The sequence below is a fragment of the Cheilinus undulatus genome, linkage group 19, assembly GCF_018320785.1.
Source record: "Cheilinus undulatus linkage group 19, ASM1832078v1, whole genome shotgun sequence".
Taxonomy (NCBI): domain Eukaryota; kingdom Metazoa; phylum Chordata; class Actinopteri; order Labriformes; family Labridae; genus Cheilinus; species Cheilinus undulatus.
The window spans coordinates 19,229,761-19,254,417 of record NC_054883.1 but is presented as its reverse complement, the minus strand read 5'-3'; the positions used below and the strand labels follow the sequence as shown (position 1 = coordinate 19,254,417).

The following is a 24,657-nucleotide window of genomic DNA, read 5'->3' as shown; positions in this document are numbered from 1 at the left end:
TTTTAGTTTGTACAAGTGAATCTAACGACCCCCCCCCCCAAGGGGGTCCCGGCCCCAAGGTTGGAAACCAATATTTTCAATCTGATTTATTTAGTGTAATGACAGAAAACATTTTGGTTTGATGTCATGACTGATACTGGACTAAAATGTTTTTCAATTCTCATTGACTAAAAGTACATAAAACTATCAAGAATAAAAACAACTAAAATGTGACTAAAACTCAAAGGCATTACTCTCCAAAGACTAAATCTTAGACTAAATCTAAACCATCTGCCAAAGTGATCACTGTTTTATCATCAATTAGTTTTAAAAAACATCCAACTCTCAACCATTCCCCGTCTACTGTGTTGCCATGTGTAGTTTACTTAATTGCAATAAACTGAGCAGGTGCACACCTGTGGCCTCCTCCCTTTGCTTTCCATATCTCCCCTCTGTCATTGTATCCCAACAGACTCCGCCTAAGCTCCTTACAGCTGAATAGCAGCATTGTACAGAACACAGTCATGGTTTTTCACCTGTTTTTCAGCGGAGTGGGAGCTTATCGTTTCACTGGAATGGACTGTGTGAAGCTGCTTCTGGTATTGGTTGTTCCTGCGGTTCACTGCTACAGCTCAGGAAAAGTCACAGACAGCTGTGATGACATGCGACCACATCACTCCGGGCTGACCCCACAGACAGAACCAGGGCCTTTTAAGGTCACTATGGACAATAACAAGTACAGACCAGGAGAGGTGGTGGCAGGTAAGGATTAGTTTACATCCACTGGAGTTACTGTAGAGAAGACAGCATGGGTATTATATTCACAAATGGACACCCTTCTGAGTTGAAGCTGCCTTGAAAAATATGAAATGTAGTGTTATCTATCAATAGTTTGTAATGTGTTTGATACATTTAACTACCCCTGCATGTTTGTAAAAGGCAGCAACTGACCCAAAACGTTTAATTTACCAATTTTTTTGAGTCACTTTATTCGCCATTGCCACCACAGAAAAGTTGTTGTATTTTTATTTGAGTCATACGGATCAAAATGTATGGAAACTTTCTCACCATGGTTATCATGAGTGACTTATTCACTTATCCTGGTTGGCCTCCACTGGTCGGGTTGTGGTGGCAGCACACTAAGCAAGCTGACCCAGACATCCCGCACCCCAGCGATATTTTCCAGCTCCTCCTGAAGGATTCCTAGGCATTCCCATTCCAGATGGGATTTATAATCCCTCTGGAGATTTATAGATCTGCCCTGGTATCTCATTACCATTGAAGGGAGGCAACAAGGAGGCATCCTGATCAGATGCCTGAATCCCCTAAACTGACCCCCCTTAATGTAAAGAAGCAGAAGCTCCACTCTGAGATCCCCCCTGGAAGTCAAACCTCCTCACTCTATCTCTAAGGCTGGGCCCAAACACCCAGAAATTTATTTCAACCACTTATTGTATATCTCATTCTTTCAGTCACTACCCAAAGCTCATGGCCATAGGTGAGGGTTATAATGAAGATTGGCTGGTAAATTTAAGCGTTGCCTTCAGGCTTTACCACTTTTGGCCAGCACAATGCCTGATGCTGAAATCCATCTTTTAATCACCAACATGAAGGAGACTATGAAATACTTGAACTCCTTCACCAAGGGAAGCAAAATCAGAAACAAAACCAGGATATCTCATTGCAATGAAATTGAGCTTTAGTAACACAAGGATGGTTTCACACCAGATATCACGTCTTTTGTTGTATGGAGCACCTAAGGTTACAAATTGTTTTCATGTTTACCAGTTATCAACATAGACACAAAATCATGCCAATGGCATTTATCAGTAATTTGATGCCCTTTTCTGTGCATACACTCACAGGCCACTTTATTAGGTACACCTGTTCCATTGCTTGTTGACACAAATAGGTAATCAGCCAATCAACATCTCAATGCATTTAGGCATGAAGATGTAGTCAAGACGAGTTGCTGAAGTCCAAACTGAGCATAAGAACAGGGAAGAAAGGCGATTTAAGTGACTTTGAACGTTACATAGTTGTTGGTGCCAGACAGGATGGTCTGAGTAATTCAGAAACTGTTTATCCACTGGGATTTTCACGCACAACCATCTCTAGGGTTTTACAGATGGTCCCAAAAAGGGAAAATATCCAGTGAGTGTCAGTTGAGTGGATGAAAATGCCATGTTAAAGTCAGAGGTCAGTAGAGAATGGGCATACTGGTTTAAGATGATAGATAAGCAGCAGTAGCTCAAATATCCACTCATTACAACATAGCAAGCTATGCAGAATGCCATCTCTGAATGCACAACACGTCAACCTTGAAGCAGATGAACTACAGCAGCAGAAGACCACTCCAGGTGCCACTGCTGCCAGCAAGGAACAGGAAACTGAGGCCACAATGGCTCACCCAACTTGGACAATAGAAAACTGGAAAATCATTACCTGGTCTGATGAGTCTTGACTTCAGCTATGACATTCAGGCCTGGTCCATTCTGAGACAAAACCGATATATTTCTATTTCTTTTTGAAAACATTTTTCGTAAACATGGGATTGTTTCAGGAAATGTTCGTGTAAGCACAGAACCACTGAAAACGACTGAAAATGCTATAGTATATACTGTATGCCAAGCCTGTAAGTGGCACTGTAACGCTGCCACATAAATGCACCTAAAGGGAGAAGAAAATTACAGAAAACTGGCACAAATGTTCTCCTAGTCGCCATTCTGGTTGTTCTCTGTGGTGGATTCAAGAACATCTGGTGTATGCTGTTCTCGGTGGTGGTAAAGGAGCATCAGATTTTGCTGTAAAAGCCATAATAAGCTCAGTAGCTTCTGCAGCACGAACACAACCCCGTAATCCGCCATTGTTGTTTTGGTTTGACACACACATGGGGCCTAAGTGAGCTACACTATGTCTGCTGACCACACGGAGACAAAACGGTAAGCGTTTACAGATTTGTTCACTCTGGGCCCCGGTTTCAAAAAGTAGTGACAAAAAACTTTTGCGTATACTCCTGAATTTGTCTCCGTGTGGACGGGGCCTCAGATGGTAGGATCAGAATTTGGTGTAGCAACATGAAAGCATGGATCCAGCCTGCCTTGTATCAACAGTTCAGGCTGTTGGTGGTGTAATGGTGTTGGGGGTATTTTCTTGGCTCATTTTGGGCCTTAGTACCAATTGAGCATTGTTTAAACAAAACAACTATGTCCATCCCTTTAGCCACAGAGTATCATCTTCTGATGGCTACTTCCAGCAGGATAGTGCACCATTTCACAAAGCCAATGGCCTCCACAGTCACCAGATCTCAATACAATAGAGCACCTTTAGGATGTGGTGGAGGGAGATTCACATCATTGATCATCTTTATTGACCAAGCATGCTTAAATAAATGAGGAATTTGACTTTGGTTATCTTTGCTATTGATGTACAGGAATTAAACATTAAATATAAAAATAAAAATGAGGAAAATTACACAAAGTTTACATTTAAACAGGTAAGGCTGCAAAAAGTGTAAAGATGCTGAATAGACATGATCAAAAAGTAAAAAAATATCCAATGATGTGTCAGATCAACATCAGGGAAGATAAGACATTTTGCATTAAAAAAAGCAAATGTGCATTTTAAGTGAGGTGAGTAGGCCACCTACCTGGCACAATCCTGGCTGGCTCTGGATGTTCTTGCACATTTTCAGGGGAATGGGAAAATAATCTGGCAGATTTGGCGAGTATACATGGCCTAGGGTACTGTCCAGGCGATGTAAGGCAGCCATGAGCCCCTGGCCGTGCTGTGGATGTCTGAAGGCCTGAAAACCACCCTCGACCTCCCTGCATATTGCCAAGGGGGAAAAAAGCTGGACAAAAACATGCCATCGAGCTTGACCTCAGCACCATGTAACAAACGTTGGCATGAGTCCAGCTTGACTCTCAAACAGTCGCTTAAACAGCTGTGGCGGCAGCATACGATGAGCTGGATCACACTTGTAACAACATTTTTGTTACACTGTCTGACATGGTGCCATCGTAAAAGATAGAAACATTGTGTAGCTTGAGCTGAACTAAAAGCCATAGACTTTGCAACATTTTTTCAGAATTACAATGTGTTGTTCAAAACAGCCCAAACAACTTACAAAGCAAAAAATAACCTGCTGCCAGACAAAAGTCTCACAAGGAACAATGATGAATGATAATCATTTGTATCATTTGTATTTGTAAGTTGTTTAAAAATTTCGCTGTTGAGGAAAATCAGTGAAGTTGTGATCCATAGGATCAGAGTTTACTGTGACATTCCAAACGTTAGGCCTTTTGATACTACATTTTTTTCTGAGTAAGACATAATCAGCAGTCGAAACTCACCTGGAATGTGTTGCTTTTTTCAGTGGAGCTCCAGGCTACAACCTCGATACCATTCATCGGTTTCCTGTTACAGGCCCGAGAGGAGGGGGCTCAGTCTCCAGTGGGCTCCTTCATCCTCACAGCTGGGTCCAGTCAGCTCCTCACCTGCAGTCAGAAACCTGTGAGTCAGTCCCCCGACAGCAGACTGAAATGTGAATAACATGAAGTCCCATGGCATCCAAATGATACCGTTTCACAGCTTTACCGAGTTCTTAAATCTGACGACCAATTACAGCAATTTACAGTCTGTTACATCTATACAGCAGCCGGCTGCTATGAGTAAACATAAGTTACTAAGGATGATAGAAGTCTCTAGAAGACTTTGTTCAGTCCTCAATACACACGTTTCTGGTTCAGTCAGTTTGGTAATGATGACTTAAAAACAAAAATTGAGAAAAAGCAACATTTTCAGAGGTTTGCTGTGGCGTTTCCTCCCAGAAGCAAAGAGAAGCCAGGCTTCTCCAGTTTTTGCTGTCTGTCAGCAGAGCCTATGTACCTAGTCACAAGGTGAAATGTCTCCAGGAGCCTCAACCAAGTCCAGTTGCCCCTTTGGATCAAGCCTTGGACCTAAACTATACATACATCTATTGATTTGCAGTCTTCTCTGTTTAATTTAAACCAATCTTTCTTTGTTTTTGTGTATCTGTGTGTAAAGGACTCAGCGGTATCCCACACATCAGAGTCAGCAAAGACGTCCATTCAGGCGACGTGGAGACCAGAAGCCGCTGTGAACATGAAGCCCATTCAGTTCTAGTACAGTTTAATTCTACTTGTTAGATCTCTGCATTCATGTTCTTTTTGCCATGTTCATTAAATAAGCAAAGATGGCCCATTCATACTGTAAAGCATAATCCATAAATGTTTTAATCATGTTTCCTGACACCTGTTGTGTATCTGCAGTGCTACCTTCGTGCAAGACTACAGGACATTCTGGGTGAATGTTAAAAGTCCTCTTTTGACCTTCAGCAACGACAGTACTGGGGGGTCTACGAGTCATCCCACTACACCATCAAAGACAAGTCCCATCACTAAAACAGCAACGTCAGCGACTACAGCACAGCAACCTGCACCAGCTGCAGTAAGCATTACTGATGATGAGACACAGGATATTAATTGTCCTCATATAAGACCAGAAAGTACAGGTGAACAGAGATGTTTTAGGCTGGGATTTGTGGCAAAATACAGATTTTAAAATATCAACATTCAGAGTAAAATAGAGTCTTGTGGAATAAATTTGCTAATGAGATGTGAAAGCTGGTTAACTGTTCTCAGCTGTAATGTGGAAGCAGTCAGTAAGTGCGTTTCCATTACAGTTTTTCGCAAAATAAAAGCACTATTTCTTAAATTTTGACTGAGTTCAGTTGCACCTCGAATGTGTTTCCATTGAAGCGTGTTTTGGGCCTGAGCCTCGTAATTCTCGTAAAATCTCAACTCGCGAGACACCACTGCAAGAAAGATGGTCTGTGTCCGAAATCACACACTCATTCCCTCCTCCCTATCCACTATATAGTGAGCAGCTCAACTGCACAACACGAAAATGATTTTGGACACTACTTAGGCCATGGGCGATGAAGTCATCTCCATCTCACAATCAAATAATTTAGCAACAACAGCTCATACATTTCCATGACAACAGCTGAGGATTGAAAATAGCGGTAGAATTTCACTTTAAACTGATACTAAATGTAACATACAGTATTTACACAAAAAATAAAAATACTAATAGACAAAAGGTTTTGTGGCTTTAGTGGAAAAATGATGTACATTTTTGTGTGTATTATCTTTTAGTTTTGCATATAGACCATGTCTTGTAATCATCATGGGGGGAAAAAGGTACTTCGATTTGAATCCTTAACATTTTCTGAAATACTTTGGTTAAAACCAAACAAACAACAAAGCCGATAAAATGTTTTTAATGTGTTCCTGAGCTCCTCTCGTTCGTAGCAACCGTAGCAACCGTAGCATGATGGTAAATATTGCTGGGCTAGTGACTATCGGCTGTTCACTATTTTTTATAATGCATTGTGGGATAGAATGAGTGCACTATATGATGATTAGCAATGCTCACTTAGAATTCAGACACCACTACAAAATAGCCTATTCACTATATAGTGCACTATATAGTGAATAGGGAGTGATTTCGGACACAGGTATGGATTCTCAAAACCTGAGAGTTGGTACGGTTATGATTATATCTGCAGCAGTTTCCTTGACAATTTTGAACATAAGACGAAGGCAACAGATGATAGTTCAGAGGCAAAGTCCATCTGTATGGCAAAGGCTACGTGTAAGGGTAAAAGTGTGATGTTAAGAAGTCTCAGTCTCCTCTTCAGTCCACATGTATCGCGCCATTTTTTCTCGGACTGAACTGGTCATGTGACACAGAACGTTACATCCTGTGACATGCAAATGCAGAAAGTGTTTCTATTGCACTTTTGCGATATATTTCTATATTGAAATGTCTGAAAAACTTCCCCATGAAAGCTCAGAAACTTTTTAACAAAGCTGTGCTTTTGATGTGCATGAGAACATGTTGGACCACCTGAAATTGTACTGCATTTAATTTCTCAAGGTCAGAAAAACACACCTGGACAATGCTGTAGGAGATCAATGTATGTTGCTGGTCTACACCTTAACTGGACCACAAAGTGCGCATTCCCGGACAGTTAAAGCACAGTCATGGGTCAAGAAGAAGGGTTGTGGAGTTTTCTGTGGTATCATGATTTGTAGAGATGTTATATGCAAGGGCTGACCACAAAGCACAACAGTCTTGACCTACACCTGCAAGTCTATCCAATTCATCCTTCTTTGTGGACATTTGTGCAATGTTTGACGGAAACCCCTCAAAGCATTCTTGAAATATTGCATTTTACAAGCAAGGGATGCACATTAGCCCCTTGACATAGATCTTTGACCTACGGGGTCCAAAATCTAAGTGGTTCATCCTCAAGTCAGAGTAAATTATTGTGCTAAGTATGAAGCAAATCCATTAAAGCTTTGTTGGGATATTACATTCAAATAATGGCCTTGATGGACATGCTGATGGACAGATGGAACACCAGAAACATAGTGCCTCCAGCCTCAGCTATCGTCAGCATGAAAATTGAGTATGAATGGAATCCAGATGAAAATCTTGTCCATCGTTTTTCTGTTTAAGATACAACCATTTGGATGCTCGCTTACTGGACAGCACAGTCAACCAGAAGAAGTTCCTGAAAGGGCACATATGGCCATCTACAATAGTAGATGTCATGGCAGCTGAGCTCAGTTTCAACAGAGCTCTAACCATAGTTCAACTTTACTGTGGATGTTAACATACTCACTGTGAATACTCTGACCAACTCCATAGTGTAACTACTGATTTAACACGTTTAAAACATGACTGTCTTTCCTGTGGTAAAAATACCAATCTACTTTATATGATTATTGAGGAATAAACCAATTTTAATGGTTAAACCACATGTTAAAATACAAATGTTTTACTACCTAGAATGGTGTTTAGAATTTGCATATAAAGGTGTCTCACTGTCCAATAGATTGATTGATAGATTGAATCAGGTTCAATCAACACAGATTTGCTCTTGTTTTTGCAGCAAAATGTCTCCAGGAAAGACTGTGGTATCACCAAGGTGTGCTTCAGTCAGCCTTCAGACTGTGACCCCACAGTAAGCACTGACTGTTACTTCATGTCAGCCCAGAAGTTATCGACCAGCGACGCAGGCGTGCACTATGAAATGATGGGCCGATCTGATGGATACATCTCTTTTGGATTCTCAGATGATCAGATAATGGTAATGCAACAACAAAATAAGTCCTTTTCCATTAAATATTTATTTCAATATGTAACAAAGCTATTATATAAACTAATCTTTTTTTTTATGTGTAAAGCACCCCCTCCATAACAAATATTACTTCAAGACAGTTAACAAAAAGAGCATGTCTAACTATGCATTTCTATGCTTTACAGAAAACCAACAAAAATCCAATACAAGCAAACACTAAGAAATATCTGATGACAGTGTAAATAAATAAATACCAGCAAAATGTTGGGCAGCACCAGGTACAAGGTGATCAGCCAACTGCTGCCGCTGTGTTGGGGTTAAAAAGGGAAAAGAAAGACAGAGATGATAGAGAAAAAAATGAATGGACAAATAACAAATTGTTTTTAGTTCTTAGCTAATCTTTATTAGACAATTACAAATAAGTGTGATTGTATCTTTCATTAAAATGTCACCTATTAACCAAAATATTTTGTAAATTCAAATGTACTAAATAATTATAAGAAAACACTGTTACAGAAGCCCTAGAGAGATTTAAAGAAATTAAGATTCATCATGGAAAAAACTGCTTTTAAATCTCAAATTTCCAAGATGAACATCAGCGCTCTTCAGATGACAAAGTGCAATATTTTAAAGGTCACATCTTATGCAAAATAATAAAAAATCTTCAGGCTTTTCTAACAAAAATATAATGTCCACAATCCCCCCCAAGAATCAGAAAAATTCCTTGCCCGCCCCCTCTTCTCCACCTTTCAGAAAATGTGTGCTGAAACAAGCCGTTCTCAGATTTTTTACATCATGATGTCATGTGGGGATGCAGCATTGCCCCCTGGTTCAGTTGGCCCTCCCCGTTTGGAAGAAAGTTCTGGCCTACTCTCAGTCAGGAGAACCACATTCATTTAGCTACATCCATTTCCTGAGAGGGGCGGGGTCAGACAGCTCTGACACATTTAAAGCCACAGACACAGAAACAGCTCTTTCTGAGCAGGCCTGAAACAGAGGGTTTTTTAGGCATGCAAAAATCCTATACTTGAGTGTTTTTCAGCAACAGACTTCACAGACATGTTTTGGGGAACTCTGAGACCAACATAAGGACAAAATATCTGACCTTTAAACTCCATCTATAGCCGCTAAGGCTAAACTTAAAGCCACTGAGGGCTACGTAGACAGACTGATTGACGTGCTCACCGTGGCACTGATCCTGAGCGTCTTGTGAAATAAGACCATAAGTCCAATATCCCCTACTTTTATGGAAGATGTATTTGTCATCCAACAATGATCTTCAATGCTCTTTACATGCAAGATTCCAATAAATCCATAAACTCCTATTCAAAGATTCACATATATCACTCAGTGTTTCCTGGTGTGGTGGTCAAAAAATACTTTGCTCCTCCGTCTAGCAACACCTGACACCTCAATGGTTCCTACCTAAAAGTGATCTACCTGTACCCAACGGTGACATGTTCTGGAGAGATCTGTGCATTACACCTTATGGCCTCTAAGTATGGCTCCTACATCATCTAAAGACAATCACTCATGATTATTCTTACATTTCTTTTTCTTTAGGGGAACGATGACATATACATCTGTGTTGTAGGAAGTGACGGTCTTGTGCAGTTGCAGCATGCTTTTTCAACAGGAAGAACAACTCCACAAACTCTTCCTCTGGTACTGTGGTTTCACTCATAATATCTTATAAATCTGAATGTTTTTATGCTGTATTTATAGAGAAACTAAACCCCAGAGTTTCAGCTGAGGTATATCTACCCTCCTTTGTGCTGTCCAACTGAAACTTTAAGTGTACTTACACTTGGCATCAGTACCATGTCCAAGCATGCTTGATATCCACATTGAAGCTTGTTTGGCTAGTGTTAGCGATCCACACTGTACTGAAACATAGTAGGCTTCCTGGGCCCTGGCACTGATGAGGTGTGCTTCGACATCATACAATTGGTCATGCATGCAAGCATGGATGCATAACACAGATGTGATGTGTAATTAGTAAGACCGTTCCTCTCAACAATCATTTTCAGCAGACCAACACCATATCTAACTAAAATGACTCAAAATAAGGCACAAAGTAAGTAAACTTACTGAGAGGGGGAACAATCATGCTTCAGCATAGTTGGGCCCAAGTGTGAGTGTGGCCTTTATTGCCTTTGCAGATTTGACTATTACCCATAAAATATAGTGCATTTAGAAAGTATTTTGACTCCCTTCCCGTTTTTCATAGATGTTACGATGATTCCACACTTATTTAAATACATTTTTTCTATAATAACTGTTCAGAACTTTTTTCTCAGTACCTAGTTCAAGCATCTTTGGCAGCAACTACAGCCTCCAGTCTTTTTGAATATGTTGCAACAAGCTATGAACGCCTGACTGGGGTATTCTCTGCTATTCCTCTTTGCAAATCCTCTCAAGCGCAGTCAGGTTGGATAGGGATGGTCGACACCAGGAAATGACCATAAACACAGGTTTTCAGCTGTAAAAACTTGCTCTTTGGGTTTAGTTACTCAATAATGACCATTCTATTACAATGAGTAAACTGCTCATGCATCTGTCTATATTCATTTTAAACTCTAACTTCTTTTCGCCACCAGGGGGATGTTTCCAATATAAAAGCATCAGTACAAGGAGGGGTTATCAGCTGCTCTTTCACCTCCATGAACACTGTATCTACCGTGAAGAAGACTGGGTTTAACAAAACATACTATCTCATGTTCGCCCATGGGCCAAGCAACAATGGTAACGACAGTGTCATGTTTTGATACAGAAGTAGTTTTTTATTCGGGGTCAGGAAAGCAGATATTTACTCCTAAAACAAGGATAGCTTCAATCATTGGAGGGAGATAAGGGAATGAATCTGGACTTAAAATTGTCTCACATGTAGCTTGTCAATTGAAGATTTTTTTGATTATGTTTTTGAGACCTTGCCTTTATTTAGACAGGGCAGCCAAAGAAGGCAGAAAATATGGGAGGAGAGAGTGGGGGAAGATATGCACCAAACAGCGCTAAGATTGGGAATCGACCTGCCACCCAGGGTGTTGGGGACTATAGCCTCTGTATGGGTGCCTGTTCTACCCACTGAGCTAACCAGCACACAAATGACTTTTTTTCTTTGCTCTGAAAATCGCAGTCCAGTCAAGTTTATGTCCTGTAATATAGGACACCACAGAGTAGGGCTGGACAATTAATCACAAATTAGATTAAATCGCAATATGACCTGCTGCTATTTACAAATCGTAGAAGTTGCAATATTTCTTTAACTTGAAATGTATCAAAACACAAGTTTAATGCATTGATTGTTTGCAGCAGCAGAGATTTTATGCACATAATGCAAACATTCAAGTGTCATTATTTTTTAATGGTTTAAAAAAAATCTTTTTCGTTTTTTTGTATGTTTTTCTTAGACCAAGTGACACAAAAATGATAATCCTCTAAAATAAAGCAATTGATAACAATTTTGCAATATGAGCAAAAATAGTTCATTCTATCTAATACTAATGAAGCTTAGCGTAAGTTCACAGAAGTCATACCCCCCGTCACAATCAGCTGATAGCCAGCTTTCAATTATTGCCTCCCAGCTCCCACAGCCAATCACAGCTCGTTCCCTGAACATAGTGGTCCATTCAAACATGACGTAATCATCACTAATCCCCGCTTGCATTAATGCTGATGCACCACACTGCTGCTGGCAAAGCTTTACCTCCCCCACCCCCGCCTCCTCCTTTATAGTTTAAAGCTTGCTGCACCGTCATATTCAAATACATGCTACCATGGATTAATTGCTTCTGAAAAAATGTCATTGTTTTCAGTGTACATTGTCATAAGTGGATCTATCTATATTGGGGTTTCTAGTTATGCACTCCCTGGAAAGTCAAAGCTAGCTGCTTGACTAACCCAGGAAGCATCTTTAGAGCAGAGCCTTCTCTGCCAGCTAAAAGTTTAGATAAAGTTTCTTTGATTATTAACTGTTTTCAAACCATCTTTATCTTTCTGAAACCATTAAACAGCATTCTTGCCTCCTTGAAAAGGCTTTTATAAGTTACATCACATTGTTTGGGATTTGAAACACTTATTTTTATTCAACCTCTGGTAGGTAGGACAGTATAACAGATGGCAATGTTTCCCAATTTGTAAATTTGTAAATTTGTAAGTCTTATTGGTGTTAAGCCAGGGAGGGACTGACAATGCATGACACAGAGTTTAATTTAATTAATAATCTGAAAGATTTGTGGCTTTTGAAAAAAGCCACCCCCATCATCAGCATCACTCTGATATTCACTCAAGACCTTAAAAGGGACCTTTGAGCTTTAACTGTTTTCCTCTCCTACAGGACAAATCCGGTTCCACAGAGCTACCTTCATCAGCGCAGAAAAGATAGACATTTCTAGACCTCAGCTCATTCAAAAAGGTGGATGGCCTCACATCATCAAAGCACATGGTGAGAAGTTTCAGGAAGAAGTACTTCAACCAGCTATCAGGACTTCTTAACCTCCATTTCCACACACAGAGCTCCAAACACACCCTGCAATCCAAAGCTAATTACTCCTTTTAAAGTAGCAGTGTAATGGTTCACAGAGGTCCCAATAACATGCCATGGCCAATTAAGTTAATTTTTGTGGTGGAAAACCACATATATCACACATCCTTTCTCCAAAACAAAAACCTTTTAATTTCCTAGTGTACACTTCTACGGCAGAAGCAAAAATATCATGGACTAATATTGAAATGAATCAGCCTCAGAAAGGGAACGTAATCTGTCGTTTACATGGTGCTCTCGTGTTGCATTCAGTTGTTATTATGTGATCTTGCAATCTCACATCTCACCACTGTGATACTCTAAAATGTCACTGTTTTCCAGGAGCTCTGATGCTGATAGCTTGGATGACCACAGGATCACTAGGAATGATGGTAGCTGGATATCTGAAAGGGTTTGCCAAGGGAACGACACTTTTGGGCAAAGCTGTCTGGTTTCAGGTGAGATGCAGCTCGTCTCTTACAGTGAGAAACACTTAGGCGATCACAACGCTTCCCCCACTGCTTTACTTTACCTGTAACTAACCATTTTTATCTTTGCGTTCATAAGCTTTATAAATAACATGTAAGCAAGCTCAAGGCAGAGCAAAGGGAGATCGTGCAGTTCTACAGACTTTAAATAGTTCAGTAAATAAGCTGAATTTCGGAAAGTGTTATCTATTGGAAGCTCTGCAAAAAAAAAAAAAAAACATTTGCAGACACACAAGAGTGCAGTCTATGTGTTTGTGTCAGTTTTTCCAAACTTATCCTTTTTCTGCTGTCCATGAAAAACTTTCCATCTGCGATGGCCGGGAATCGAACCCGGGTCAACTGCTTGGAAGGCAGCTATGCTCACCACTATACCACCATCGCACTACACACAAACATATCTGTCAGCTCAGCACTTCACCTCAGTGTGAGAACTGAGCAGAGACGGAGAGGGAGGAGAGAAAACTTAAAGGAGGAGCTGAGGAGAGGAAGAGGGAGGTTCACAGAAAGAGACTGGATTCAGTTTTCACCCCTCAGTTCTGTAAATGCTCCTTATTCTCTGGATAACAATGAATAACACTATCCCTGAAAACATACACCATCTGTACTTTCATGGGGTTTAAAAGGGGAGGGTTCCTGCTGAAGCAGAGCTTTTCTTTTTCTCTGCATTCCTTTCATTTTTTTACATCCATAAACTTTTTATAACTCTGCGCTTTTTCTGCTGCTTGGGCAAATAATTGGATCTGCAATGGTTACTGTTTGGGGGGCAGCCATGCTCACCACTATACCACTATCACTATGAACCAAAGAAGTTTCTATTTAATCTTTAAATTTATAAAAGATCTCACATTTGGATTGGACTGTGGCAACTGCTCTTTAGAGGCCATCAATGTCCCATACTTTCTGATAGTGCTACAAAACAGACATCTTTTACAGACAGATGGAAGAGTAATCTGTGACACAATTATGCCTTAAACACATCCATCCATCCATTTCCTATACCACTTATCCTGTTAGGGGTCACGGGGCCTGGAGCCTATCCCAGCTGCCATTGCGTGAGAGGCAGGGTACACCCTGGACTGGTCGCCAGTCAATTACAGGGCTCACAACCTAATGAGCATGTCTTTGGTGGTGGGAGGAAGCAGGAATACTTTAAGATAACCGACGTATGCACCAGGAGAACATGCAAACTCAGCACAGAAAGGCCCTGACCAGGATGGGAATCAGGAACTATCTTGCTCAAACACATGGTTACAGGTATATCTTCAGTCAAATCACCACCACTTTCTGCTTCTGATGCACAAACCTCAATATATCATAGGTTCGGCTGTTGAACTTCTTCCTACCACAATTTAAATCACTCAAACATTGTTGGCAGGACATGAACCTGCACCTCCGAAGAATTTCTCATCCATCACCGCAAGCATCTGGCCACAATAACCAATCAAGAGTTTAGGTTTATGCCATAGCCAGCCCTGACTCTTTCAATTCTTCCAAAACCCTTTCTTTCTTTTAATTACAGCCCCACAAGAGGGGCAAAGAAGCTTGTTGCTAGTTTCACCCCTAGTGGATTTTGCAACTCAACCAATCTTTGAGAGATCGAGGACACCACAGCAGAAATGGAGATGCCGGGGATTGAACCCGGGGCCTCATACATGCGAAGCATGCGCTCTACCACTGAGCTACATCCCCACTGTGAATAACCCTGAACACATCAGTGACTCGGATTGCTCTTGGATGGACTTTGCCCTGCTTTAGAAAGCACTTGTGCTAAGTGCCATAGTGTATATAAAAGTCTGGTCATTATGAGTATAGTTGAGACTTCAATAACCCAAGGTGAATGTGCCTTGCCAAACACTGACATGTGCAAGTAGTGCCATAGTCAGGAGTTTGTTGTCCTTTATTTTGCATACAGCAGTCTTTGAAATACTCATACCCAGTATTATAGGTTTCCAGTTTTATGGCAGTTTCTGTACCTTTTCATTTTTTTTCTCCACTGTTAAAATCTCCTCCTTTGCACCCAGAAAGACATCAAACAAACCAATCATCTTTCTGTGGATGGTAGGAATAAAGTCAGTCCTCCAAAGTCTGTGTTAAGGGCAGCGCCTCTGCTCCCACTTATCTAGTATCAGGTTGTACTTTTTGTGTTCCTTCAGGTCCACGTTGCTGTAATGACCCTGACGATGGCAGCCACGATCATCGCCTTTATCCTGCCCTTTGCACATGTAAAAGGCTGGTCTGGGGTCAGTGCACAGAGATTTTGTTTCAAAAACAGTCTGATTCTCATTGAAAGCTTTGAGAAGAATATGTCAAAAATGTTCATTTTAATGCTCAATTACAAAAGGGCTTAGTTAATCTATCAAAAACATGAAATGGTCACAGAAAACTGTCCAGGTTAGACAGGAAAGCCTGGTTCAAATAAAGGATGGGATTGCAAGGAGCAGGGGTTTCAAACTCTAATTGTATTTTGTGCTTTTTCAGGGGGCTCATCCTGTGTTAGGCTGCCTGGTTATGATCCTTTCATTCATTCAATCCATCCTAGCTCTGCTTCGCTGTGGACCTCAACATCAATGGTAGGTATACAGCTGTTAGGGCTCATCAAGTCCACATCAGTCTTACAGTCAGGCAACAAAGCAATTTGCTCGACCCACTCTTCAACAATTCATATAAAAAATATGAAGATTTCAACCTATGGGGTTCAGAAATTATTTCTTTATTTATGGCCAAAGAGGTTACTGAAAAGTAGTGACCTGAGGTGCCATTATCATTGATAGGGGTATCAATGTTTTAAATGTGCTTGATCTCATTTTCTATAGTAAATTTCCATGAATCTGTAATTCCACAACTTTGTTTTTGAAACTGTTCTGCATTTATGACTTTTGGACCAAGTTAAGGGTAAGTGACATCCTGGTTAGACAGAGACCAGCCTTTACTTTGAACGGAAATAGGAACCTTGAGTAGACTGAAGATTATATCATAAATTCAACCACGAAAAAAGTAACATGTTATGGACTACAAAGGAAATAAGGGAACAGGTTAGATGATATAAGACTTTTTCTTATCACTTGTTGCCTTTTGAATTGTTAAAAAAATACGAATGAGTTTTGATGTAAACAAAGATAAAGTCAGACAAGACTAAAGCTTGGAGCAATTTCAAGCCAACTCTGCAAATATTGCATAATTGAGTAATTTACGATGCACAACCAGGCAAATGATTTATGTGCTCATACTGTACAGTCTGATGATTGCACTGCACTGGAGCTGGGACAAGCTGAACAAATGCCTTTTTTCTTTTGAAAAAGTCTCACACATGGAGGTAGAAGTCATTGTTTTGTTGCAAAATAGCTACAAACAGCGACAACACAGCTTTCACACACATAAAATAGCACTGTAGCAAACACAGCTACTAGCTAAAATTAACAAATATTTAGTATCAGCAGGTTTATTTCTTATAGTCAAGTAATGCTCATCAAAAATTCCTGCAGTTTTCATGGTGATTTCAGATGCTGTCCAACAGTTTACATAGCAAAAAATGCCACAAAGTTGAGGATTCTGCTCTCCCTGTGTGAGTGTGTGCAGTTGTACGACCAAAATGAAGAATGTCACAAATCTTTCTGATCAGCCAGGACTGGCTGGTCTGGTCATGGTCGACTGTTGTGTTTCCCTGCAAATTTTCATCTTAGTGGTGAAATTCAAAATTTGCATCTGTTGGCTAATAATTGCACAGTAATGGTAGATTTTAATTTATTGTTTACCAGATAGTTAAACTTAAATCAATCTGTTATTCTCTTACTTTTGTTGACCAGTCAGCAGAGGCGTAGCTAGGGATCTTGGGTCCCCAGAAAGAATATTGAAACCCCCCCAAATGGCTAACAAGCAACAAATGTTGCCTAATTTTTAAAAATATCTATGCTTTTTAATGCATTTTTGATCCACACTTTCCTTGCTTATAGGCAATATTTTTACTATGGTTAAATTTAATTTACTTGCATTATTTCGCAGTGCTGGGTTACCCCTTTAGGACATTTTTAAGGGAGGAGCAAGAGCCTCCCAGTATTGCAGTATTACTCTATTTGGCCCGAGTAATCAGTACCTTATTCCCCCCCTGTGCTACGCCCATGCCAGTCAGATTATCAAAGTTTCATACTTGCTGACAACCAAGCCATGGTCATAACATAAGCTGATGCCATCTCTTGACTAAAGAAAGTGAAACTTAAAGGTTCTACTGGGTAATTTCATGCCTCTTAAATTTATTTTTGAATAACATTCAGACAACACACTACCAGTCTGATGTGTTTTCCTCTTTTCTTTCACAGGAGGTTTCTGTTCAACTGGACTCATGCGTTAAATGGAGTTGGAATAAAAGCTTTATCTGGTGAGCTCTTTTCTCGCAGTAAATACTACCTCACAGTGCTAATGCATATTTAAAAACATGTTTTTAAACATTCACCTCAAAAACATTATAACCCCTTGAATAATACTGTTTATATAACATCCCACAGTGGCAGGAATATTTACAGGCTTGAAGTTGATTGACAGCTCTGTGGACCAATGGCTGATGAAAGTCATGGGCGGCTTTGTTGGCTGGGAAGTTTTGTTCCACATCCTGTTGGCTGTCAGTTTAGGATGGAAAGTTCAAAGAAAAGGTAAATTCATCCCCAAATATTGTTTATATACATATGTCTATATTGACCACTTCATTCGTACCTGTTCAACATGACAGCAGTTATTGCATTTCGATATAGAGATGTTAAGATGATCTCCTGGAATCACAGGAATGGGGAATGGGGAAGTGTATACAAGGTCATAGTCAAGTATTATTCCAGTTTAAATAGTTAAATAGTTGAAGGATAAACATAACAGGCGCTTACATTTTTTTATTCTTTGGATTACAGATACTCTGGAGTCAAAGATGGTAAGAACACAATCAAAGTAATAAAAAAAAGAATGAAAATAATTCAATTAAAACTGCTTTATAAGTTAATTCTATTTGTTCTGACAGATAACAACAGATGTTCTGCTGATTTTTCTCTTCTTTTTGGGAAACTTGGCCTTTTTGGTGGCACTTCTTGTTGGAATTGGGACTTCAAACCATGACTCACAATAAAAAAAAAAATCTATCATTACATAACAAAAACGTATCTCTTCTTTTTCCTGGGACCATGTTTAAAATGCTGGCATGTACTGTTTGAAAGTATAATTTGCAAAACCCTTAAACAGAGGTTACATTATTAATCTCTCTGAGACAAAAAGACTTCTCTAAGAAACAAATGGAAAGGTAATCTGTTGCATTCTGAGCAACTGAAGCTGCATAAGTGAGCTTGGAATCCAAGACATTAATTATGCCTCAAACACATGGTAATAGGTCAATCTTGAGTCAATTAAAAGAAATAGTTAATTAAAAGGTGCAAAGCATCAGGTAATTATTATAGACATAAGCAATAGTACTGTTGTTTTAGGGTAAAGCATTGAAAAGTTAGACTGCCCAAAGTACAGATTATGTGCTTGTGCCAGTTTTTCCAACTCTGTCTTTTTTTCTGCTGTGATATTATGATATCATGTAATGATATTATCACAAATGTATGATACTTTTTAAAAACATTCCTACCAGCCACAGATTCTGGAGCCTCTTGACTCTTTGCTAGTTTCATGGAGCTATTTTGCTGACTAAAAAGACTAAATAGCTGCAACATTTCTAGCCTAGCATATATTATGGTAAATCCATCAAAACACAATGCATCTTAATGCATCTGTAGCTCTTCTGCCTCTCAGCTGTAGACAGCAGGGATCCATGATGACAGAGAGCTCAGAACGATGCTGATTTGGCACCAGAAACGCCTCAAAGGGTCAACATGTTTTTCTGTTTTTGGTAGGAGATGAACTTGACTATTCTGACACTGATCAGACCCATCCAATGAAAATGACAATGAGGCCATTGTTACAGAGATGGAGCAGCACGTCTCTCTCTTCTGAGTCTCTGAGTGCTTCTAACATTTTTAAATGTTTGTGTCTTACTCTTCCTCATGGTCTGTCACAGTTGCAGGGAAAAAAGAAGTACACTGTTTTGCCATAGTCACTTTATCCAGAAGTATTTTGGCCAAAGTCAGGTTCAAAACTGCCTAAGTCACAAAGGCCGGTTCATAAATTAGTCTAGGTCATCTACTCCTCTTATGTTACAGAATCGACTGACAGCATTATTAGTATGTCAATAGTCATTTATTGTCATAACCTTTTTGTGTGGAATGGTTAAAAATATCATTTACTCTATATCTGATTCAGTTTTTTGTCTGCCCTGTTTGTGTCACTTGAAAATATGACTTAGGCCATTATTTTAGGAAGGTGTGGATATTCTATGGTTCTTAGCACTTCCTACTATCTAAATCAGGGCAAAGCCCACCCAGGGGCAGTTCCATTCACTCATATGTTCAAACATGCAGTGGGGATGTAGCTCAGTGGTAGAGCGCATGCTTTGCATGTATGAGGCCCCGGGTTCAATCCCCGGCATCTCCATCTGTATTTCTGCTGCAGTGTCCTTAATCTCACATAGATTCAATGGCAGCAAGCCATTCAGCACTAGGACTGATCAAAACTAGCAACAAGCTTCAGTGAGACAGCAGCCGTTCTTACATAGAGATTCCACAATAAAGGCAAAAAGGAATGCCTGCAAAAAGGAATCTGTTCTGCAACAAGCAATTCAAACTGAGGTGTAACAGAGCCATGCACACCGGAGCTTACACACAGACCCCAGCCTCTTGTCATCAGATGGCAGCTGCTGCTTTCAATGAAACTCCAAACTGTAGATTTCTCAGTTCAAAACATTGTATTTTCTAAATGAAAAATGAAAATAACATGAACATTCAATTTGATTGATTAGATCCAATAGACTTTTGATCCTCCATGTTTCTGAGTTGGAGGTCCGACTTTAAGCAGTGTCACAGCGCATATATTTACGCCGGAGGTTGGAAACTTCAGAGTTCCGAGCTCACTTGAACACATCATGGAACTTTTCAGACGCTGCTGTGAGCAGAGATGTGTCTGCTCTCACCTCACCTGTACAGAGTGTGATCAGCTCTCTAAACTCACAGTCTCTCCAGTAAATCCACATTATTCTTTGTTTTATTCCCCTGTTGTTTTCTCCGATGTAATGCCGCTCGATTAAACCACGCTGGTTTTTAAAGCTCCGGTTTATGGAGACAGCAGCGCACACTCACCGTTGCAGAATGTTGTGACGTCCTTTCACACTCGTTGCGGAAAAGTCTGTTACCGCTCTGATACTACCTCTTGATCCCGATCAGAAGTGGGGCGAGATCGACCCCCCCATTGCGGAACGGTCACTTTCATACAGAACAGCGTTGCGGAACGAAGGCATAACAGACACAGAAAAGAGAGGCAGTGTGAAAGTAGCTAGCTGCTCATAGAGGTGCCCTCTCGCTGATGTTGATAAAGTTTCTCTCGAGGGAAGTGTAACATGTACTAAAAGATAGATCTGTTGTGAAAAACTGAATAATAATTATTGAAGAATTATTATTGGATGTTCAATTTTATGTTCATAATAACACACTGACTTAGGCTACGTTCACACTGCAGTTAAAAGTGACCTGAATCTGATATTTTTTGCTCACATGTGACTCGTATCTGATTTTTTTTCTGACAGTGTGAACAGCGCAAGTCACATTGAATCTGATCATTTTGAAACAGATTAAGGCCACTTTGGTATGTGGTTCTAAATGAGATACGTATCTGATCTTTTGGAAGATTACTGCAGTATGAACAGGTAAACAAAAAAATCAGATCTGAGAAAAGATCAGAATTGAGCATTAAGGCGTGTGTCACAGTGCGGTTTAATTGAGCGGCATTTCATCGGAGAAAAAGATGAAAAGAAAAGGTGTGTCAGCTCGGTCGTGCACGGCTCTATTACCCTTTTGTGTGAATTGCTCGTTGTGGAACAGAGATGGGCATTCCTTTTCCCCTTTATTGTGGCATCTCTGTGTAAAACAACTATTGTTCACTTGACCGCCTCTCTGCGTATCTCTGCCTTATTAAACAGGTTTGTGGGAGCAACGAGTTTTGATCATGTTTTGGTCAAAGCTTATAAATTGCCTAAGTCACTGTGTGTTGTGACTTAGGTAAAAAAAAACAGCCTAAGTCACACTCTTGACTTAGGACATTATACTGAAAGGGTAGGATCATATGATATGTTTAGCTGAGGATGTTGTTGATTTTACCACAGATGGTCAGCATCATGAACAGCTGATGGAGGCAAAAAAGTCTTTTTTTTACTTTGGAATGGTTAACATATTTAAGCCCTTAGGAAGTCTAACGGATCTTCTTAACACTGTACAAACATTTTCTAAATGCAATGAAAAGAACTCGTGTTTGTGTCAGTTTTTCCAACCCTGTCAATAAAAGACTCTGGACCTGTGATGGCCAGGAATTGAACCCGGGTCAACTGCTTGGAAGGCAGCTATGCTCACCACTATACCACCATCGCCCTGTTATTTAACAAACATACACAGGAGAGAAAACAAACAGGACAAACTGAGGAGAGAAAGTAGGAGGTAACCAGACAGAGAGAGGACTCAGTTGTAACTCTTAGTTCTGTAAATGCTCCTGATTCTCTGGATAATATTCAATAACACCATGGCTACACAAATGCCAGATCTGTTCTCATGAGGGGTCAATCCTGTCCTGCCTGCTTGCACATGAGCTACAAGTCTTAAAAACTGTCCATCTTTTATTGTTCCATGATTTGTCCAGGAGATGGCAGTGTTTCCCCTGAATTGCCCAAAGGTATTTCTAAGTTTGAAGCATTCATGGTGACAAGTGAAATTGACAGTGTCGAGTGTAATAAAGCTGACCTTGCAGGAAATTTGGATGAAACATTATGTTCTCATAGACTGCATCAGTGTGAATTTGTCATTCCTCTCCAACAGATTCAGAGTCAACCTCCAAAAGTTTCCTGCATGCTGCTCTAACTGCAATGCACAGAATCAAAAAAACAGAAATAGTTAATTAAAAGGTACAAAGCATCAGGTAATTACTATAAACCTTAGCAAAGTACTGTTGTTTTAGGGTAAAGCATTGAAAAGGCATTTGCAGACACATCAAAGTGCAGTCTATGTGTTTGTGTCAGTTTTTCCAACTCTGTCTTTTTTCTGCTGTCTATGAAAAATTTTCCATCTGCGATGGCCGGGAATCGAACCCGGGTCAACTGCTTGGAAGGCAGCTATGCTCACCACTATACCACCATCGCACTACACACAAACATATCTGCCAGCTCAGCAGTTCACCTCAGTGTGAGAACTGAGCAGAGACGGAGAGGGCGGAGAGAAAACTTAAAGGAGGAGCTGAGGAGAGGAAGAGGGAGGTTCCCAGAAAGAGACTGGATTCAGTTTTCACCCCTCAGTTCTGTAAATGCTCCTTATTCTCTGGATAACACTGAATAACACTATCCCTGAAAACATACACCGTCTGTACTTTCATGGGGTATAAAAGAGGAGGGTCCCTGCTGAAGCAGAGCTTTTCTTGTTCTCTGCATTCCTTTCATTTTTTACATCCATAAACTTTTTCTAACTCTGCATTTTGTCTGCTGCTTGAGCAAATAATTGGATCTGCAATGGTTACTGTTTGGGAGGTAGCCATGCTCACCACTATACCACTATCACCATGAACCAAACAAGTTTTATTTAATCTTTAAATTTACAAAAGATCTCACATTTGGATTGGACTGCAGCAAATGCTCTTGATGGAGCTACAAAACAGAAATCTGAAACAGGTATATCTTCAGTTAAATCACCACACTTTCTGCTTCTGATGCACAAACCATCACAGATTCTGTTGTTCGAAAACTTCTTTCTAGCACACTCACTCAAACATTGTTAGCAGGATTTAAGCATACATGGGGAGACCTCAATGGAGTTCTCATCCTTCACCGTAAGCACCTGGCCACACAAACCAATCAATCCTCATCCTTTAGGTGTATTGCCATAACCAACTTTCACCCTTTCAATTCTTCAAAATGCTATCTTTTAGTATGGGTAACACTTTCTTCAAGAGAAACCTTATCAATATCTGCAAGATGGTACCTCTATGAGCAGCTGTCTCACTGAAGCATGTTGATATCACTCCTAGTGCTGAATGGCCTGCTGTCTTGATTCCATTGACTCTATGTGTTGAGAGATTGAGGACACTGCTGCAGAAATATAGATGGAGATGCCGGGGATTGAACCCGGGGCCTCATACATGCAAAGCATGCGCTCTACCACTGAGCTACATCCCCAGTACATACAGATGGAAACCAGAACATATGTGTTACTGAAACCCTTGGATGGACTTTGCCCTGGCTTAGATAGCACTTCAGTGCACTTAAGTGCCATAGAATATAAAAAAGCTAAACGAGGTCTGTGAGAAAGATTTTTAGCTAATCTGAGGCAGGACTTTTCACAACAAGTTGGAGTCTTCAGGTCAACTTGAACAGGGGGTATGCCTCAGGTACCACACAGTGCATCTGCTTATCTCCTGTCAAGTTTATAAAATTAAGCTTCAAAATCTTGAACAATGAGGCAGTAAAATCTGCTCCAGGATGGTGTGGGTGTGAGCGTGTCTGTTGAATGAGCTGAGGCCACGCCCACTCTGGGGAACTACGATCCTCTCAACTTAAAAAAATGCCACAATCTGAATGAATGAAAGCTCTTACACCATTCTCCTGCTCCTTGACCTTATAGTTAGAGTGTAGCTGGCTCTGTGCCAGAGATGAGTCAAATACTTTAATACTTTAAATGATCCATAGACCACTGTGGCTGATAGATTTGGCAGTTAACCTCACAATAAACAAAAAAAACAGCATTTAACTGACTGTATTATTTTTCACAAACATTGTAATTGTTTATATATTTCTATATCCAGTTTTCTGTTAAAGTACACTCTTTTTTCTCTGTACCCTATCCTTTGTTTTTGTTATACAGCATTATACAAAGAAGAAGTGTTTGTGCTCAATCATGACCTAATAGTTATAATTTCACACTACAGCAAAGTTCAAGTGCTTGACAACTAACAGCTTTTTTCTAACTCTTGTGAAAAAGTGTTCACTCTGCGATGGCCGGGAATCGAACCCGGGTCAACTGCTTGGAAGGCAGCTATGCTCACCACTATACCACCATCGCTCTGCAGAAAGCAAACATCACAGCCACATCAGCAGTCCAAGTCAGCGTGAGAATCTGAAAGGAGGAGGGGGACGAGAGAAAATAAGGAGGAGGAGTTGAGGAGAGGAAGAGGAAGCTACCCAGCCAGAGAGAGGGGGGATTCCTTCCCTTGTTAACCCTTTAGTTCTGTAACTGCTCTTTATTCACTGGATAACAATCAATAACACTATTAAAATGGCAGATATGTGCTAATGAAGGGTCAAACCTTTATATGCTGGCTTTTTGTTTTGATCATATTTCGCAGTTCTCCTTTTCTTGTCTAAAAGTGCTTATGGAAAAAAGACAAAAGCAAAG

At 40.2% G+C, this 24,657-nt stretch overlaps 1 protein-coding gene and 7 non-coding genes across 8 annotated transcripts; 2 read left to right on the top strand and 6 right to left on the bottom strand.

Annotated features, from left to right (window-relative positions):
* The first annotated feature begins 701 nt into the window (after window positions 1-701).
* Window positions 702-18,269, top strand: zgc:163022 (putative ferric-chelate reductase 1). Its single transcript, XM_041814704.1, has 13 exons — window positions 702-741; window positions 4,358-4,494; window positions 7,967-8,164; window positions 9,719-9,820; window positions 10,756-10,900; window positions 12,492-12,599; window positions 13,020-13,135; window positions 15,319-15,405; window positions 15,644-15,735; window positions 17,479-17,537; window positions 17,665-17,808; window positions 18,058-18,077; window positions 18,165-18,269. The coding sequence occupies exons 1-13, from the start codon at window positions 702-704 to the stop codon at window positions 18,267-18,269; spliced, it is 1,353 nt and encodes a 450-aa protein (XP_041670638.1).
* trnag-ucc lies at window positions 13,475-13,546 on the bottom strand. Its single transcript has one exon. It is a non-coding gene; the product is annotated as a tRNA-Gly (tRNA).
* trnaa-cgc lies at window positions 14,783-14,854 on the bottom strand. The gene has a single exon. It is a non-coding gene; the product is annotated as a tRNA-Ala (tRNA).
* A 1,331-nt stretch (window positions 18,270-19,600) lies between the features above and the next one.
* On the top strand, window positions 19,601-19,672 carry trnaa-ugc. The gene has a single exon. It is a non-coding gene; the product is annotated as a tRNA-Ala (tRNA).
* Window positions 19,673-21,581: 1,909 nt separating this feature from the next.
* trnag-ucc lies at window positions 21,582-21,653 on the bottom strand. Its single transcript has one exon. It is a non-coding gene; the product is annotated as a tRNA-Gly (tRNA).
* Window positions 21,654-22,343: 690 nt separating this feature from the next.
* On the bottom strand, window positions 22,344-22,415 carry trnag-ucc. The gene has a single exon. It is a non-coding gene; the product is annotated as a tRNA-Gly (tRNA).
* A 954-nt stretch (window positions 22,416-23,369) lies between these two features.
* Window positions 23,370-23,441, bottom strand: trnaa-ugc. The gene has a single exon. It is a non-coding gene; the product is annotated as a tRNA-Ala (tRNA).
* An 811-nt stretch (window positions 23,442-24,252) lies between these two features.
* Window positions 24,253-24,324, bottom strand: trnag-ucc. Its single transcript has one exon. It is a non-coding gene; the product is annotated as a tRNA-Gly (tRNA).
* Between the last annotated feature and the right edge of the window lie 333 nt (window positions 24,325-24,657).